The following is a 20,185-nucleotide window of genomic DNA, read 5'->3' on the forward strand; positions in this document are numbered from 1 at the left end:
ACCGAAACTCTAAAAAATGGAATTTTGATACCAATAGTTACATCAAAAGAATCGCATTTTAATGCTGATTTTAAATATATAAGTTTCATCAAGATCAGTTATACCCATCAAAAGTTATGAGCCTGAGAAAATTTGCCTCATTTTAGAAAATAGGGGGAAACACCCCCTAAAAGTCATAGAATCTATAACAGATTCAGCGTATCAGAGAACCTTGTTGTAGAAGTTTCAAGCTCCTATCTACAAAAATGTGGAATTTTGTATTTTTTGCCAGAAGGCAGATCACGGATGCGTGTTTATTTGTTTGTTTGTTTTTTTTTGTTTTTTTTTTCCAGGGGTGATCGTATCGATACAGTTGTCCTAGAATATTGCGAGAGGGCTCATTCTAACGGAAATGAAAAGTTCTAGTGCCCTTTTTAAGTGACCAGAAAAATTGGAGGGCACCTAGGCCCCCTCCCACGCTAATTATTTTCCCAAAGTCAACGGATCAAAATTCTGAGATATCCATTTTACTCAGCGTAGTCGAAAAATCTTATAACTATGTCTTTGGGGACCACTTACTCCCCCACAGTCCCCGTGGGAGGGGCTGCAAATTGCAAACTTTGACCTGTGTTTACATATAGTAATGGTTACTAGGAAGTGTACAGACGTTTTCAGGGGTATTTTTTTTTGTATAGGGGGGAGAATTGAGGGGGGGTTATGTGGGAGGAAATTTCCATGGAGAAACTTCTCATGGGGGAAGAGAATTTCATTGAAGGGACGCAGGATTTTCTAGTATTATTTTAAAAAACAATGAAAAAATAAATATGAAAAGTTTTTTGTACTGGAAGTAAGGAGCAGCATTAAAACTTAAAACGAACAAAAATTATTATGCATATGACGGGTTTACCTCCTTGCTATACCTCACTCTTTCCGCTAAAGTATTTTTAGTAATTTCAACTATTTATTCTACGGTCTTTGTGATTCAGAGGTCAGTAATGAGGAATTGGGACAAAATCTAAGCTTTAGTGTTAAAGAGCGACGAAGGTTGAACCCCTTCATATACGCAATAAAAACATACGAATATAGAAGTTCGTTACGTAAGTTAATTCGTAAGTTACGTATATTTTTTACCAATGAAAACCTTTGTAAAAAATTAAAAGTTCTAGTTTCTTTTTTAAGTAGTCAAAAACTTGAAGGGCAACTACGCCTCCTCCCTCGCTCCTTTTTTCTCAAAATCTTCCGATTAATTGCAATTAATTAATATGCAAATTTCGTTTTAATTATTTATGTGCGGAGAGCCAAGATCAAAACATGTATTAATTCAAAAACGTCCAGAAATTAAATATAAAAAAAAACAAGTTTTTTTAAATGAAAGTAAGGAGCAACATTAAAACTTAAAATGAACAGAAATTACTCCGTATATGAAAGGGGCTTTTCCTCCTCAACGCCCCGCTCTTTACGCTAAAGTTTCTTACTGTTTTAAAAATTGAGTTAAGAGAAAGAGTCGAACTTTAGCGTAAAGAGCGGGGCGTTGAGGAGGAAAAGCCCCGTTCATATACGGGGTAATTTCTCTTCGTTTTAAGTTTTAATGTTGCTCCTTACTTTCATCTAAAAAAACTTGTTTTTTTTATTTAATTAGAATAAAAGCCAATTGTTTCAGTGTCCATCCTATTTATTCTGTTTTTTAGAATTTCGGCAGCTATTTGGCTGAGTCGTGACTTACATATAGTTTGTTACCACGAACTCTTGGATAATCTTATAAAAGATAAATCAGATCATAAAAGGGGAAAATTTTACTAATTTGAGCCTCTTCAAAAAAAATGATTAAAGTATACTTTAAGAAATCAAGTGGACTGCTACCAGTAAAAAAATAAGCTTAAAGAAAGAAAAGTTTAAAAAGAAAGTTTAAAAAATTTTATACAAAAAAACTTCTGTATAGTCTAGTTTTTTTTGTTTTTTTTTTCTTCTTTTTTTTAAGTGTAAGGTTCGGCGATTCAGTGAAGATCAGGAAAGCTTAAAATGTTTACGTCACTCAACAAAATATAGATTTTTACTGCTACCGGTAAAAAAATAAGCTCTTTAAAATATCCAGAGAATTTTTCGGGATGTATTTAAATACGCCACTGCCTACTCTATCTCTAAGCTCTTGTTCCCATTTTGTTGTTAGAAAACACTATCGTTAGACTTTAACAAAGCTACTTAGCACGGAGCTTATTTAGCACACCAAAATAAAAAAAAATCATTGTAAAGAAACAAGGCTAAACAAAAACATAAAGACACAGGACAGACCATTGGCGTGCCACCACGCCAATGGTACCGTTAGAGTCTCGGCACGCTGCATTATTTTCTATGCCGGCACGTCTTTATTCGGCGTGGCATCAACTACTTTAAAATTTACTACCTTCATCTAGCACTTTAAAGCACCTACAAAGTTGCTTAGCACGATAGCTTGTTTAGCACACCAAAATCAAATAAACGCTGTAAAGACATAAGGCTAAACAAAAACATAGACATAGACGATGGTACCAGTGGCACTGCGGTACACCGCGTAATTTTTATTCTTTATTTTTACGCCGGTGTGCCTTTAATCGGCGCGGCGTCTACTAATTTGAAAATGTAGGCCTACTAGCGTCATCTCCCAAAAATAATGAAAGTAACAATTAGGTATCCTATTTCTTTGCAAAGATAGTCAATGAACAAACATGTTTATTGTCTAGCTACTGTCAGACAGCCCAATGTTCTAACCTCTTTATAGCCTAGGATACTCCTGAAGGAGTGGAGACTACAGTTCATTTTACTTTGGTAAAATTCTAGTTAATAAGTACCCACCTCCACTCCTTCTTCCTCTAGAGGGCCTTGAAATTTGCCTGCATGACAGGTCTAGACCTATTGATATTTTGACAAAACAACATTTTACCTTAATTTTCAGTTACCAGTTGCATTTTCTCTGCCTTTAGTTCTGAAAATACAATTCCTGTTATTTAAGTTGAATTTTGAGCCATATCAATGTTTTTTCTTCTTCAAAATTTAGGAAATGTGTTTGCACATCTTTAAAACCTTATAAAATGGAATTGAGCAAAGTTATGAAGCTGAAAATTTTGTTGTACTTCAATTAAACAGAAGACCTATTTTGCAAGGTTTCACTTCTATAACACACATATTTTTAAAGGTCAGGGCCCTCTAGAGGGAGAAGGAGCAGAGGTAGTTGCTTCAAAATACATACCCAGGACATACTTTAGTCTGTAGATTCATCCCTGAAAGTTTCATTTTCCTAACTTAAACCCTTTATGAGACAGCAAGAAGTCAATTAACTAGAATTTTACCTACTTTTGTTACTCTGTTCTGCTTTTTTAAGATTTGTAAAGCTGTAGTATTTTGTTTGTCAGGCAAATACCTATTCCAAAACACAATTGCTAATCTGTTTATTAATGGAAGTGATCTGAAAAACCTGCATACCAATTAGGAGGGGCAATTGTCCCCCAGGACTTTAAAAAGTACCTTCTTATATCATTTTCATGTCTATTTTTATTTTAGCTATGTGCTATGTTAAAGCAGCAAGACTGGCTGACTTTTTTTTTTTTCGTTAGTCAACCCTTTGGTTTGTTTTTTTTTCACAGCTATTAAATAAGTAAAGAACAATGTATTTTTATTATTATTTTTATAGACCTGGTAATTTGCATCAAAGGAGTTGCTGTAGAAACTTCAAAAAGGCTAATTCAATTAAGATTGAAAGGGCTAGTGTCCTTTTTATTAGTCAAAAGTGACTAGAAAGCCCACACCCATCACATCCCCAAACATATCCAATCAAAATTTTGTGATAGTCACTTTGTTCAACATAGTAATCAATAAATTATGTCTTTGAGATGCCAACCCCACAGCTCTCAGGGCAGGGGCTATACTTTCTGCCCTTGGGGCATAGGCCTGTAAGGTTTTTACAGAAAGGGTGGATATATAAATTTCAGAGGGGCTCATTTGATTGGTAATCTGAAGTTCTAGTGCCCTTTTTAAGATTAAGGGGGATCAGAGAGCAGATACCCACACACACATGTACTTTGTCTTTTCTCAAAACACATTTGGTAGAAATAGTTCGAATATCACATAGAAAGACTTTTAGGGTTGAAACAAACCCCCTGATCCTGGAGAGAAGGATTGTTAGTTATGCCCTGAGGGAATTTAAGGTTTTTATGGAAGGGATGGTTGTATAAACCTTAAAAGAGGCTCATTTGGTTGAAAATGGAAAGCTATAGTTCCCTTTTAAGAATCAAAAGTAATGGAGGGCAACTAGGCCCCCTCTCCAACTCCCCCTCTTTTCACTAAACAAATCTAATTGAAACTGTGAGTTAGCAAATTTGTTCAAGATAGTCCCAAGAACATATAACAATGCCTCTAGGGTTGGTTTAACCCCACAGTGCCTTGAGGATAGGGCTGTGAATCATGCCCTGGAATCATATTGGGTTTTTATAGAATGGGTAGTCATATAAATTTCATATGTGGTTCATTGGATTAGAAATTGCAAGTTGCGGTGCCTTTTTTAAGTGTCAAAAGTGATTTGAGAGCAGAAAGCCTCATGATTTCCCCAAAGATAGGCTAAACAATCAAAATTTGGAGATAGCAATGTGGTTCATTGTTATTGAAGGGTATGGGAATTTTGTCTTTGAGGAAAATACCCCCACAGCTCTCAGGGCAAGGGTTGCAAGTAATGCCCTGGGGAATATAAGTTTTTTTTATAAAATGGATAGTTGTATATACTTCAGAGGGAACTCATTGGATTGCTAATCAGAATTTTAAGTGCCCTTTTTAAGAGTAAAACTGACCAGAGGGCAGCTCCCCTCTCCCCACACACACATGCCATGTTTTCCAAAAATGCATCCAATAGAAATTTTTGAACATTCATTTTATTCAAAATAGTCCAAAGATCACATAACAAGGCTTCTGGGGTTGATATAAACCACCAGAGCCAGGGGACAAGGGTTGTAAGTTATGTCCTGGGGGACATTTAAGGTTTTAATTGAAGGGATGGTTGTTTAACTTTTGATGAGGCTCCTTTAGTTTAAAATTAGAAGTTCTAATTCACTTTTAAGAGTCAAAAGTTGTTGAGGGTAACTAGCCCACTCCCCCAACAAACACATTTGATTAAAATAGTGGGATAGCAATTTGGTTCAAAATATTCCAAAGAACATAACAATGTTTGTAGGGTTGACACAACCCTCAAGCACCATGGGGCAGGGTTTTAAGTTATGCTCTGGTGGTGTATAAGATTTTTGCTGAATAAATGGTTTTATTAACTTCAAATGGGGATCAGTTGATTTGAAATTGGCAGTTATAGTGTCCTTTTTAAGATTTTAAATAATTTGACATCACGCCCCTACAAGCCCATCATTTCCCAAAACAAACATCCATACAAAGTTTTGAGACATCATTTTTTTCAGCATTGTTGAAAGGTTCAGTAGTTATGCATTTTGGGACCCCCCCAGGACTCAGGGTAAGGGTTGTAAGCTAGGCAATTTGTTTATTGTTTAAATATAGTATATGTTATTGAGAAAAGGTATGCATGTTTGACTTTTACTTTCACAAAATACAAAGGACATTAAGATGAGTCTTTCAGGAAGTGTTCAATTAAATTAAAACATGTGGTATGTACATGAATTGTCAAAAGGGTGTAACTCAGGAATGACTGAGTATGTTAACTTTGAAGTTTTGAGAAATGATAAGGGAGATGATCAATTGATCAAAAATGCCATATTTGCGTGCTACTACTTATGCAGCTACTGCTGCTTCTACTGCCACCACAACTACTACCACTAAAACTACTACTTCTGTAGCAAGTACTACTAAGGCTGAGGATACTGAAAAAATTCTGAGGAATTGGGGAAAGTTGGACTGCATCAAAACATACTATGTGTATACAGATTGCTGATGTGGCCGTATCAATAATATTTTTGGAATGTTGTATCATATCAAAAGGAAACTTCAGGAGCATCATAAGTAAAGTGTTCAGTTGAGCAAAAGGTAAAACGTACCTAGTACTACTCTTACTACTAATAATAATACACTACTACTGCTGCTACTATTCATACTACTACTACCACTACTACTATGAAATTAGTACAACTAAGGTTACATATATGAAAGTGAAAATTTGACAGAATATTGAGGGGGAATTTGAACTAAATTAAATTACTCTATGTGCAGGCATTTCGTCAAAAGGGTGTATCTCAAGAATGGATTTGGGTATTAAGTTGAAACTTTCAGAGAATATGTAAAGGGAAGACCAATTGACAAATATATGCATAATTTTTATTCAACGAAATTCAATCAGGACTTGAAAAATATTCTGCTGAACTGACATAGAAACTTGGAAAACAATGATTTCAATTGTTGATCATTTTCATCTGTAATGTAAGTGGTTTTGTGTTTGCTATGCTCATACATCTATCTTTTCAACGATTTCCCAAAAGCTGTCCCTTTATTTAATATTCCCCCCTAGTTGCATTTTGACACGTATGAATGGAGGTAACCCCGCTATTGACCAGTTGATAAATCTCTTTGAGCTCTTTCAAACCAGAAGATTAACTCTTATTTCGAAAAAAGTGGACCTAGGCCTTTTCTGCAAAATACCACAGATATATCCCTTTCTAATTCTTTTAGAGAACAATTCTCTTAGGTAGGCTAATAATGACTATTTGATACTTGGTAGATATTTTACTTTTTTCTTTATTTCTCTAAATTTCTGTTCTTAACACACTTGGAAAATTTTTTCCTCTGCCTGAAGCTGGCTTAAAGGCTAGAAGGTCCTTTAGAGGGCATAGATTTGCTTAGATCTTTACTTATTTATCAAATAATTTCCTAGACCAAGCTGTATTTCCATTTACAGAATTTAATAGAGGGAAGGTTTTGCAGTGATGTCTTTTTCCTTATATGCTATTTTAATTTAATTTAACTTTCATTTTTTTCCCTTGTTGATAAAGACTCCCGGACATGGATTTTTCCTGTTGATAAAGACTCCCGATCGTGTTTTTCCTGTTTGTAAAGACTCCCGGACGTGGTTGTTTCCTGCTGATAAAGACTCCTGGACTTGGTTTTCTCCTGTTGATAAAGACTCCTGGACGTAATTTTTACCTGTTAATAAAAACTTCCAAATGTGTTTTTTTTCCTGTTGATAAAGACTCCCGGACGTGGTTTTTTCCTGTTGATAAAGACTTCCATTCGTGGCTTTTTCCTGTTGATAAAGACTCCCGGACCTGGCTTTTTCCTGTTGATAAAGATTCCCGGACGTAGCTTTTTCCTGTTGATATAAAGTCCCGGACGGGTTTTTCTGCTGATAAAGACTCCTGGACGTGAATCGAAATATTCCGATTTTTTTATTTAAAGTTTTTTGTCTTGTTACGCAGATTTATTTAAATTATATCGTTTTTTTCTCTTTAATTCTTATTTATTCTTGTAGCATAATACCAAGTAGATTTAAGAATGGTTGATCGACATTCTCCAGTGACAATACAGCCTGAACATGATCCTGTGCTGACCCCTCAATATTTCCCTGAAATTGTTTTCTTTCAACGCATTCTGCAAAGAGGGTTGGTTTTCAGACCCAAACAATTGTGGTATTCATCTTGGATTGTAGTCATCGTTTCCCTGGTGATTTTCGGACTTGGTGTAAGTGTTTTAAACGTTCACCGAAATAATTTATATAATGTAATAATATTAATGTATTATAATAATATAATACTATTAAATAATATAATATTTTAAAGGTTTACTGAAAGTATTTTGGGTCTGTATATAATAATTCAAGATTTATTTATTTAAAAACAGCTTTCATTGCATTAGCAAGAGGCTCAACTAGATAGCGCTATGTTTTGCAATAAAGAAGAAAAAAAACTGAGCATGATTAATGACACTTGCATAAAACGGAATAAAAGAAGTGCTGAAATGACTTGTTCTGCATCTCATTGGTTTGAACTTGTTCGTGTGTCGAGTATTGGCTTTGGGGTCGATAAGAAGAGGTGACAACGTAGTGTGTTTCTCACTAGCAAGGAGTGACTGCCCAAATTTAAACATGAGATGGAATCTCCTTTCTCTCAGCGTTGGCATTTTCAACGTTGCAGTTACGTACGTGTCATGATTGGCTGTTTAAAAACGTTGCACGTTTTTGAACAGCCTCGAGATCGTTGCTGAAATAGCAGTGTTTTGCACCTGTGGTCCCTAACGGGGCACGTGTATTCTAGCAAGGGACGTGTATAATAGATATACGCTAGTTGTAATTGATTTACTGCCAGGGTTCAGGACAAGCTACTTCCCTCTTGATCAGTTTAAAACGCATCACTTTTGTTTTATTGACGTTAATTGGAAGTCCATTATTTCTGCACTGATTAGTGAAACTGTCTTTCAATTACCCTTGGAACTGGGATATTGCTTGGGACTCATCCACGAGAAATTTGAGTAAGGCGGACAGATCATCGACGTATTTAAAGCGTCTATCAAAGTCAACGAGAACGTTTTTGATTACAGCCAAGAACAGTGAGGAAGCCAGCTTGGTACCTTGGAGAGCACCACACTTTATTTCAGCCCATTCAGAGTTCTCTAAAAGAATTACAAATGGGTGTAACAATCTCTTCCGGAAAAATATGGGAAAGCGTTCCTTATTCTGGTTCTGATTCTTTTTATTTACAAACTAAATACAACTACAAAAGCGGTATGCCCGGCTGAGAGTGTAGTTCGTATTACTGGCAATCAATAAAAACAAATATATATATTCCACAATATATTGCTGAAATTACACACAATCAGGCTCTTTTATAAATAAATAAAAAGAAATAAAAAGTATGATTTACCGAGGATCAACCCAAGCCAGCAGCCAAATAGAGAACTTACCATAACAAATCACTCCCCCCCCCAAAAAAAAAAGATTAGTGAAGTGAAGTTATGGGGAAACTTAACCAAGAGATTGAATCATCAGGACTACCATAACTTAATATATATGTAAAAAAATTATCAAGGGGTTAGTAAAAGAGTTTTAATTCCCCCGTTGTGTACCAACAAAAACACAAAGATTAAGACCCAACCCATGTACATTTCAAAGTTTGGTTATGCAATGCTTGAGCGAGAACCTCGATCTTTCAGTGTACACTTGGGGTTTAGAGAGAGAGAGAGAGAGAGAGAGAGAGATCGGTATATTTAAAAACTATCGTAGCATAGCTAAATTCAGTTTTTTCACAAAAATCATACATTTAAACAAAAATCACACACTACAACTCAGCATTAAAAACTGATGTGAAGAAAGGCACAAATGAGTTGGCGTATCGATTGGTTCGTACTTTAGGGGGGTACAAGTTTATTTTGTAACCGAGTTCGGCTATTGAGAGGGGCTGGTTCGGGTAGTAGTGATCGGTGGCTCTTATTGGCTAGGATGAATTTTCCAAATTGGTGAATAAGGTGGAGGGCATGAAAGTTTTTAGGATACGCAGTACTTTATTTTGCTGTCTTTGAAGTGGTTTTACACGAGTTTTTAACGTACTAAAAAAAAAAAAAATCAGGGGACAATAACTCAGATAAAAACGGACTAGGGCAGAATATACCTATCTTATTGCGTGAAAAGTTGGAATAAATTTCAAATGCCGCAATATTCCAACATTCCTTCCCAACTTCATCTGCAATTTAGCAATGTGTTCCTTCCAACTCACATTCTGATCAACTAGCACACCTAAATATCTCATTGTAGATACACGCTCTAAATAAGTAGATTCATCAATGGGTACTCAACTAAGTTCAGTTAGGGACTGACCAGTACGGGAGAAAATAGTGTACTTGGTTTTTGACATATTGATAGATAATTTATTTGCATAAAACCAAGTTTCTATCCTCTCAAAAGCTACTAACATATTCTTTTTAAGCGACATTTCATCGGCACCGCACACTGTACAGGCCTGATTGTCAGCGAATAGAACGTTTAACCCGAGATTGTCCAGCGCCCTGTTGATGTCGTTAACATAAATAAGAAAGAGTCGAGGTCCAAGTATGGACCCCTGAGGAACACCTACTTGAACAGTGATACCAACTAGTGAAGAGGGAGCATTTCAACCATCAAACTGACTGCGCCCAGTTAAATATGATTCAATCACAGAATTTGCAGGTCCACGTACACTATAGATATCCAGTTTACAAAGCAAAATTGCATGACAAATAATATCGAACACATTTTTTATATCGATAAATATAGTAGCCGGAATTTTATTTTTATACAAAGTGTTGGGCATAAACTGTATGAGTGACAGATTTGCATGTTCGGTGCTATGACCTTTCCTAAACCCAAACTGAAGGTCATTAAAAAATCCCTTCTTATCAAAAAACTTCACTATGTGGTTGTAAAGACATCGTTCAATTACTTTTGCAAATGAAGATAGGATCAAGATTGGCCTGTAGTTTGTTGGATCTTTCACCTCATCACCCTTATGCAGGGCTAAAACACGTGCAGACTTGGAGCAAGTTGGAAAATGTCTACTTGAAAAACATAAGTTGATAATATGAACTAAAAATTTTGGCATTATCCGTTTTAATAGACTTGTCGACGAGCCATCCATACCTTCTGACGACCCTTTTTCAGTTGGTATATAACTTGCAGTAATTCCTCTGCTGACACCGGTATTAGGAAAAAAGGGCAATTCCATAAGGGGTAGCATGGAAGTAGAATATGCTGAATCAGGTAAACTTCGAGCTGATACCTTAAGTGATGTTACGTGACCAATATTTACTAAGTGCTCATTTAGGACAACAACAATATTTTGTTTTCCTTTAACAATTTTCTTGTCTTTTGGTGATAATATCTCTTTCGGAAGGTTTTTGATTTTCTTTTTCCCAAGGTACTTATTGATAATAAACTTATACTTTTTTGGGGACTCTTCAGCGTTTTGAAATTCATGAAAATAATATCACTGCTTTGCTTGTTGCAGTAGCTTTGTCTGACAATTTCTGTCATGCTGAAATGTAGCCTGATTTTGATGTGTAGGATCTGCCATGGATTTTCTGAAGAGGTTATTTTTGGTCAGGATAGAAGACAGAACAGCAGCTGTAATCCATGGTTACTTCGTTTTAAAATAGCGCCTAGCTTGCTGGCTTGATAAAGGACATGCCTTATTAATTAGTATTTTGAACTGGTTGATGAAGTACTCAGTAGCTTTGTCCACACCGTCACATTCTAAGCAGGGGTACCGGTTGACTTGGGACAGTAAACTTTTCAGTTTATTAATCAAAGCACCGCCCAGTCTTCCGGTCCTCAAAGAAGAGGGTATAGGGGGTGGGGGAGACGGTGCCTTCGGTTGGAAGGTCGCACAAGATCATAAAATGGTCAGAAGTATCTTCAACTATTAAGTTACAGCCCAGTGCCTTAAAATTTGTGAAAATATTATCAATTAACGACGCTGATGACTCCATGATTCTCGTCGGGATCTGGCATGTTGGAAGCAAACCCGCGGACGTATAACTCGTTACAAAGTCAACGGCAACATTATTTGAAAGCATTGAATTCACGTCCCTATGCTCATTACTAGTATCAATATTGAAGTCACCCATCATCATTAATTTACGTTTTATTCGGGTCATTAGCGAGCTAAGTTCATCAAACTTTTCTACGAATTGCGTAGCAGTCGAACTCGGCGGCTGCGCCGAGTTTCGAAGGACTTGAATCTAGCTCAATAGCAGAAAATTTAAATAACATTTCTTCATAAGGTAATAATAATCATTTACTTCTCTTACAGGTATTATATTATTTACAAAAAAAGCCAACCCTCCTCTCTGTCTACCTATTCTATTTTTAAACAACGACTTACGCCCATTTATATGAGCTAGCTCAGAAGATTGCTCATTTAAAGACGTTTCACATGCACCGAATACATCGATCGTATGATCGGGAAGTAATGTTGAAATGTTTTCTAAACCACTCATAAATCTACAGCAATCTAGAAATGCCGTTCTCAGACACTTCTTTGTTGGTTTAGTAGTAATCATTCCAAGAGAAAGGTATTTGTTTGGGGGTAAATTATTAATATATGTAATCATAAGTATTTATGATTAAATAAATTTATCATACAATCATAAGCATTAATCTTAAAATAATCATAAGTATTTTCATCCTCTCTGTCAATGTATGAAATAATCTGTGATAAATTCAAGGGTCTAAAAAGGTAAAAAGGTAAAGGATACGGCATTAGACTTTACAGTCCGAACCGGCGGTGCTGATCTCCGTTTCTTGGCCCTTCAGCCAGGAAGTGCAGTGGGGGGGGGGTTGGGGGCCAGCCATCCTATGCTTTCGTACACCCTTCCTGTTTACCTTCCCCAGATTTCTCCAGGTACCCATTTAGAGGTGGGTCGACTCTGGCTAAGCTTACAGAGTCACGCCACTGACCCCCGTCCCAAACTGAAGAATTGGGTACACTGGGATTCGAACCCGCGTCCTCTCAGACAAGGGATCCCGAATCCAGCGCACCAACCCACTCGGCCAGGACGGCTGTACCTCCAACTCAAGGGTTTACCCTCCAACTCACTCAACCTATTGCAAGCTGCATCGCAGCCACCACCGTTCAAATTAGAAAATTATTGCTCACCCATTGGCGGCGGGCTGGGATGATGCAGTGGAAAAAAGTCAAACCTTTTGAAGTTTCAAACGCTGACAGTGCGGCAGTATGTTCTTGTAGAATTTATGCAGCAAAAGATATAATTAAAAAAAAAAATGAACCAATTTTAATGATTTTAGGCCTAGGAGCTCAGAGATAGATTAGCAGGGATTGGAAATAAGTAAAAAATACGAAAAAAGAAAGCATATAAGAACTTAAACTTTCAACTTCAACTTCAACTTTTTCTTTATTCAACTCAAAAAATACACAAACAATATTATGCCCCAAGAGAGAGCAGAGCTCGTAAGGCTGGGACAGTGCAAAAACATAAGAAACATCAACATCTCATCGTAATAATGATTTCAAAATATAATACGGTAGAAGACACATAAAATAGAAAAAAACTCATAAAAGATAAGTAAATATATAAATATCAGGCTGGAGGGGCATGGGAGGCCGTCCCAGACACAGGGATACAAAAACAAACACACAAATAAGAAGATCAAATAATTTAAATTTCCATCATCAATGGTGAATAATCAAAATTTTAGCAAACAATCTTTAATATTTGCTTTTTTAAATTTAGCTGAGATTTTTGCTGAGATTTTTGGGATGGATCAAACAGAATTTTATCATTCAGCTTATGATTGTTAGCAATGAAGGGTATTTGGTATCTAATCGAAAACCTTGACCTTTCAGAGCTTACAAAAGGAATTTGATACATCCTAGACCTCCGACAATCCGAACGAGGAAGTAAGATTAACAGAGATTTGTCATAGAAATAATTTTTAGAATTTTGGATTTGAAAATGCCATATGGAAGTATTTAATATTCGTATATCATTTAAATCCAACAAATTTAAGAAGAGGAATAATGTTTTAGTTTCCGAAACATTTTCAAGTTTTGAAGGTCGATGTAAGAAACAAAAGAGCTAAAAGAAAGGAAACAAAATAAAGAAGAATACAGACAACGAGATAAATGCACTTCTTTTTCAAGTAGGGTACTTTAATTGATCATTCTTCACATGCTTAAGCAGCAAAAACTATATCTATATATATAAAAATAAGTTGTCTGTCTGTGTGTCTGTCAGGTGACGTCATGTTTCTGTGTCGACTGACGTCATGAAGTTAGTTGTCGTCATTTTTGCTATGACGGTGACGTCATTAAAGATATTTAAGACATATATGTTCACGTAGAAATCTATTAATGTTTAAGTTTAAAATGACTGATGAACTTACAATGGCAAAAGCCGATGAAGATGCTCAAAGAGTCTATGCCAAAAAACTTGCTGCTGATAGAGAAAGTCAGAAAAGAAAGCGTGCCGAGGAATCAAAAGAACAGCAAGGAAACAGGCTTGAGGCTGATAGAGAAAGAAAGAACAGAAAGCGTGCCGAGGAACTACCAGAGCAACGCGAAAGCAGACTTGCTGCTAAAAGAGAAAGTGAAAAAAGAAGGCGTGCCGAGGAATCACAAAAACAGCAAGAAATCAGGCTTGCTGCTGATAGAGAAAGTAAGAAAAGAAAGCGTGCCGAGGAATCACAAGAACAGCAAGAAATCAGGCTTGCTGCTGATAGAGAAAGTAAGAAAAGAAAGCGTGCCGAGGAATCAGAGCAACCTGAAAGTTATCGCCTGGCATTCAGGTACAGCCCAGTCGATGATTATAGCTTGAGTAGATGTGTTCAAATCGGGACAATGTCTAAAATTTGTCCCTATTGCAAGGCCTTGAAATTCAATGGTGAAACAATGGGAATGTGTTGCGCCTCAGGAAAAGTTAAACTTCCTCTATTGGCTGCACCACCAGAGCCATTGAAGACTTTCCTTACTGGAACTACGTCAGAATCTAAGCGTTTTTTGTCACAAATCAGAAAATACAACTCATGTTTCCAAATGACGTCGTTTGGAGCCCAAATCGAAAATCCAGATCAATTTATGTCTACTTTCAAAGTAAAAGGGCAAATTTATCATAGAGCAGGGTCCCTTCTACCATTCTCAGGCGAGAATCATAAATTTTTACAATTGTACTTCATCAGTGATAGAAATTCTGAATTGAATGCACGTTGCGAAATTTCTCCCAACGTTGAAAGGACAATCGTTTCCCAATTGCAACATCTTTTCCACGAAAATAATAATTTAGTGCGTCTGTTCAAAACAACCATCGATTTGATGCCTACTGATACGCATAAAATTGTTATTTCCGCTGACAAAACGCCTCCTGGCCAACATGTGCGTAGATACAATGATCCAACTATCGACGAAGTGGCAATCGTTATGGTCGGTGATCAGTTTTTACCTCGAGATATTATTCTTCATAAGCGAAACGCTCAGTTGTTAAGAATTGCTGAAACTCATCGATGCTACGATGCCCTACAATATCCTATCATTTTTTGGGATGGAGCCGACGGCTATCACTTTAATATATTAAATTGATGAATCCAGCCACTAACAAAGAAATGAATAAGAAATGCAGTGCAATGCATTATTATTCCTATAGACTAATGATTCGGCAGGATGAAGAAAATTATATTTTAAAATGCCGTGAATTGTTTCACCAATTTGTCGTTGATATGTATGCTAAAATTGAATCAGAACGTTTGCTATATATCCGCCTGAATCAGACCAAGCTCCGCTCTGAACAATACATTCATTTGCGAGATGCAGTTATAAATGACGGTAATTCTTATTCCTCGCATTCCCATGATTCCAACGGATCTGCCTTTTCAATTTAAAAGATTGCAATTCCAAATTCGATTAGCATTTGCAATCACCATTAACAAAGATCAAGGTCAATCATTAGAAAAATGTGGTATAGATCTTAATACTGATTATTTTTCCCATGGACAATTGTACGTTGCATTTTCGAGGGTCGGTAAACCTGACAATCTGTTTATATGCAGCGACAATTGGACAGCGAAGAATGTTGTATATTCGCAAGTTTTACGCAGTTAATTTGTATTGTATCTATCTATCTATCTATCTATATAAAAACGAGTTGTGTGTATGCATGTTTGTTTGTTTGTAAAAAGAGCGTTTGCATATGACGTCATTATTAGTACATACGGCTTTGTATATGCACAGACAATGGGAAAGCCAAGAATGTTGTATATTCGCAATTTTTACGTAGTTTAACTCCTGCAGACGAAATGAATGCTTGCCTGAAAAATTCTAATTTATGGGCACACGTAAAAATATTAAAATTAACTACAAATATGCGTGTCCGATTGCAAAACGATGACTCTGGTCAAACATTTTCAGATCAATTGCTGGCAATTGGAAACGGAAAGCTCCCAGTAGTGGGAAAGCCAAGAATGTTGTATATTCGCAATTTTTACGTAGTTTGAAACATATATAAATCTATCTATATTCACAGGTGGGACACAGGGACACAACTACAATGGCGCGTAACTAATATGGCGCGTAACGACTTACGCGCGCGGGGGGGGGCTTGGGGGGGCGCGAAGCGCCACCCCAACAGCTAGTACTGAACAAAAGAGCATAATCAATCTGACAAATTATTATATAGAAATATATGCAACCGATATCAGCATTCGTCGTATGTTACCCATTGACCAGTAATATCGTTTCTAGTTTGCAGCAATAGTCTGGCACCGGATTGTTTTCACTCGCGTAACTTGGATATTTGTTGAGCTTTAAGATCACGTGTCTTAGCCAAAACCTCATTAAGTAGGCCAGGTAGTGAAGAAGGCAGATCAGTACATATTCTCCTACCGCGTCCTTTAAGTGTGCTTACATTTCCCAATAGCATTTGCAAGTCTGAATCATTCACACAAGAAATAAGCACAGGGGATACTCCAGCTTGTTTGTTGTTTCTAACTGTAATTGTGCTAAAACTCTTTATGCGGTACACTTTTTAAGAGGAATATCTTTGTCAATCTCTAATTTCTCTTTGAATAATGTCTCGATATTTTTGCTGAGAGATTGGCCTGATCTTTCATTTGGCAAGCCATGAGCAATTAAATTTAGTTGACGATCCTTAACTTCTAGTTCAAGTAATTTTTTTGAGCTTTGCACGCTCAGCTTGATGGCTTTCGACAGAAGACCACAGTTCTACTATTTCAGCATCCTTATCTGCTATGCTTTGCCTAATTGACTTTATGTCGGTCATAACAATATCGATCTTGGAAGACACACTAGCCTGGTGCGCTTTGACCGAAGATTGATCAGTTGAAACTGAAATCAAGCGTTCCTTCAAGTCCTTAATTGCTTTTTCAGACGATGATTGGGTCAACGCCACTGTTGAACATTTTGCTATAATAGCTGCACAGGAGAAAAAATCTAGCTTAGAAAAACATGAGACGAAGACTTACATGTAAGGGAAGGAATACTAAACCCCTCACTTTCCAAAAAATGCAGTTGTAATTTAACTTCAATTGGCAACATCCCTTATGCTTCTAGTCAGCACACCAGTAAACCGGTCAAACAAGTTAATTTGAGTTGAAGGCATTATTTTTTCCTTGAAGGGGGATGTTGCATTATCAAAGGGATAAGAGATCCCCCTCCCTTTATGATACTGTCGGGTTAGAAAATGATGGGCAAAATATAATCATAACCAATAAATAAAAGAAGGAAAAAAGAAAAATGAACGTGAAAAAAAATCCTCAGGTCTTTAAATCGTGGCTTATAGGAGTCTATCAATACACTACCGGAACAGAAATGAAAAAAGAGACATAGTATATTGAGCAAAACATTTGATTACGAAGGGGGAATAAAAGGTAGAACTGTTGCTTGAGGAAGAAGGGCATGGCATTTAGTTAAAATCACAGTGAAAAATGAAAAATAAAGAACATAAGGGAATTAAAACCTTATAATTACTTTTAGAAAAATAATTATAAAGACAAAATTAAGTTTGTTGGTTAATTAACAGAACTGGAAATTGAGTTTCATATAATAGTTGTTTTCTAATTGGCTGGTGTTGATTGGGAGTTCGTTAGAGCATCAAATTTATGGTTATTACACAATTTTGTCTGTATATTATTTTTTAGCGATTTTATGTAGCTATATTTTTCAGGTAGGATCTTACTTTAAAGGAAGTAATACCAGCCTAGCGATTCTTGCTGGTGTTTTTGGGGTCTTTGCTGCGTGTGCTGGAATTGCTTCTGTCATTTTAAATAGAACTGGTAGAGATACCACCCCGAAGTAAGTAAAGTGTTACTAACAATACATCATAGTAGAAAACCCCTTGAGGTCAAGATAGAGGTGCACGCCCCTGTGTACCGAAAGCTTCACTCCTTTTTGGAGTGCTACTCCTTTCTCGTTCCCTCGGAGATTTTTAAAGATCCACTCCAAAATCTATTTAGATCTCCGTTCCTTTCTCTCCTTGAGAGGAGAGGCCAAATTAACAGTGCACACTACTCGTGTGCCTAGAGCTTCACTCCTATTTTGAGCTCCACTTCTTTTTACTTCCCATGGAGTTATTTGGAGCTCCACTCTAAACTCTATTTAGAGCTTCACTCCTTCCTCCCTTCTATTCAAATTTCTTTGAGGTCGAAATAGCATTGCAAGCTCCTTGTCTATCTAGGGCTCCACTCCTTTATCCTTCCCTTGGAGTTATTTAGAGCTCCGCTCCAAAATCTATTTAGAGCTCCACTCCTTTCTTCCTCCTATTCAAAACCCCTTGAGGTCAAAATAGCGGTGCACGCTGCTCTTCTTTCTAGAGTTCCACTACTGTTTAGAGCTTTACTCCTTTCTACTTCCCCTAAAGTTCTCTGGAGCTTCAATCTAAAATCTATCTAAAACATCCCCCCTTTCTCCCTCCTACTCTAAACCTTTTGAGGTTAACGTAGTGTTGAATGCTCTTCGGCTACTCAGAGCTCTACTCCTTTTTAGAGCTCCAATCCTTTCTCCCTCCTATTCGAAACCTCTTGCTGTCAAAATAGTGGTGCACGCTCATCGTCTACCTAGAGCTCCACTCCGGTTTAGAGCCTCACTCCTTTCTACTTCCCTCGGAGTTCTTTGGAGCTTCAATCTAAAATGTATCTAGAATGTCATTCCTTTCTCCCTCCTACTCCAAACCTTTTGAGGCTAAAATAGTGTTGAACGCTTCTTGTCTACTCAAAGCTCCACTTCTTTTAGAGCTCCAATCCTTTCTCCCTCCTATTCAAAATCCCTTGAAGTCAAAATTCCGGTGTTTGGTCCTCGCCTATCTAGAGCTCCACTCCCATTTAGAGTTCCACTCCTTTCGCCTTCCCTTGGAATTATTTGGAGTTCCACTCTTGAATATATTTAGACCTCGACTCCTTTCTCAGTTCTATTTCTAACCTCTTGAGATCAAATTAGTAGTGCATGCTCCTCGTCTACCTAGAGCTCCAATTATTAAAGCTCCACTCCTTCTTCCCTTGGATTTATATAGAGTACCACTCATTTCTCCTTGCCTTGTAGTTGGCATTTCCTCAAATTTTATATTCCTCCTCTAGCTTTTCCCTCCTCTTTCAAGGACCCACTGCCATTTTTGGTTGACTATAGCAAAGTTATAAATTGTCAGTACTTGGTGAAATTATTTGGTGAAAATGAAAAATTTTGACTTGCTAATGTTTAGATTCACCTTACTGACCATTAGCCTGAGGCGGTATAAGGGAGCGATAAGCCCGCTGTTATTTGTGGTAATATCTGTTTTGTGTTATGTTTGACTCGGTTATTCATCTTATAATTTTTAGATTTCATTTATCCATTCATAGTAGATTTTGTTCATTTTAAGTTTAACTCATTATATGAATTTGTTTCTTCTTGTTTTAAATTTTAATTCAGCTTTTTACTTTTTCGTGAAAAACGTTTTCGGGAAACCGTTTTTTAAATAATTAAAAGCAAAGAGAAACTAAATAACAAAAAACTTAACTTATTTACAGGGGCTTACGACACCTTTCAGCCCCTCAATAAGTGTTGATAAAAATAATCATCTAGGAACCCAAATTTTTGAAGGAATTCTATCTAATTCGCGACGTTGAAGTGAAATTGGAATCGGAAGAGCTTTCGTATCGCTCTGTCACTGGTTATATTATTAAAAAAATCAAAAATACATATAACTGGGTACTGTTGTGAAGGAATCTTAAAAGAAACAGAAATTATAATAAATAATCGAGGTTAAATTTATAAGACAGAAGTTAGAGTAGATATTGATCATACAATTAGAATAGCATCTTGCTTAGCTTAGCAATAATAGCTTATTGCTTAGAATAGCTTGCTTAGAATAGCTTAGGAAGAGAAGCTACCACCAAAAATAGTGCTGCCCTCCCCTTTCTCCCTCTCAAACACTCTAAAAGGCTCAACTTTCATTTTCACTTCACTGAAACGATAGTTTTGGAGCAGTGTGTTTTGATAAAAAAAAGGAAAAGAAAGAAGTCCCGATGATAACTATGATTACAAGAGATAATTTTCTTGGAATAATAACACTTGTGAGTTTCATTTGGATTTTACTACTGTTAAGTAATACTTTTTTTTCAAAATTATTTCATTCAAACATGTACACAAATTGATTCTTAAATACTATTTTTAAAATGAGCTTTACCAATTTTTGATACAATTTGTTTGTTCTGCTGTATTTTCGACTTCCCATATTGATAAAACGGAGATTTTTTGTACATTTGAAT

The 20,185-nt window shown here is 36.5% G+C and overlaps 1 protein-coding gene across 4 annotated transcripts in view; it reads left to right on the forward strand.

The window, feature by feature from the left end:
* The first annotated feature begins 2,572 nt into the window (after window positions 1-2,572).
* The window catches only part of LOC136028317 (uncharacterized), a 79,431-nt gene continuing 61,818 nt past the window's right edge, over window positions 2,573-20,185 (forward strand). Inside the window, exons 1-3 of one of the 4 annotated variants that reach the window (XM_065706083.1) lie at window positions 2,573-2,643; window positions 7,424-7,632; window positions 17,611-17,738. In XM_065706083.1, the coding sequence (XP_065562155.1) occupies window positions 7,447-7,632; window positions 17,611-17,738 (314 nt within the window). In that variant the 5' untranslated portion in view covers window positions 2,573-2,643; window positions 7,424-7,446. Of the gene's footprint in view, window positions 2,782-2,837; window positions 2,858-3,096; window positions 3,117-7,423; window positions 7,633-17,610; window positions 17,739-20,185 lie in introns of those variants that run through there. The other 3 variants (XM_065706082.1, XM_065706084.1, XM_065706085.1) reach the window with 3 other exon arrangements.

The sequence above is a fragment of the Artemia franciscana genome, chromosome 6 (assembly GCF_032884065.1).
Source record: "Artemia franciscana chromosome 6, ASM3288406v1, whole genome shotgun sequence".
Taxonomy (NCBI): Eukaryota; Metazoa; Arthropoda; class Branchiopoda; order Anostraca; family Artemiidae; genus Artemia; species Artemia franciscana.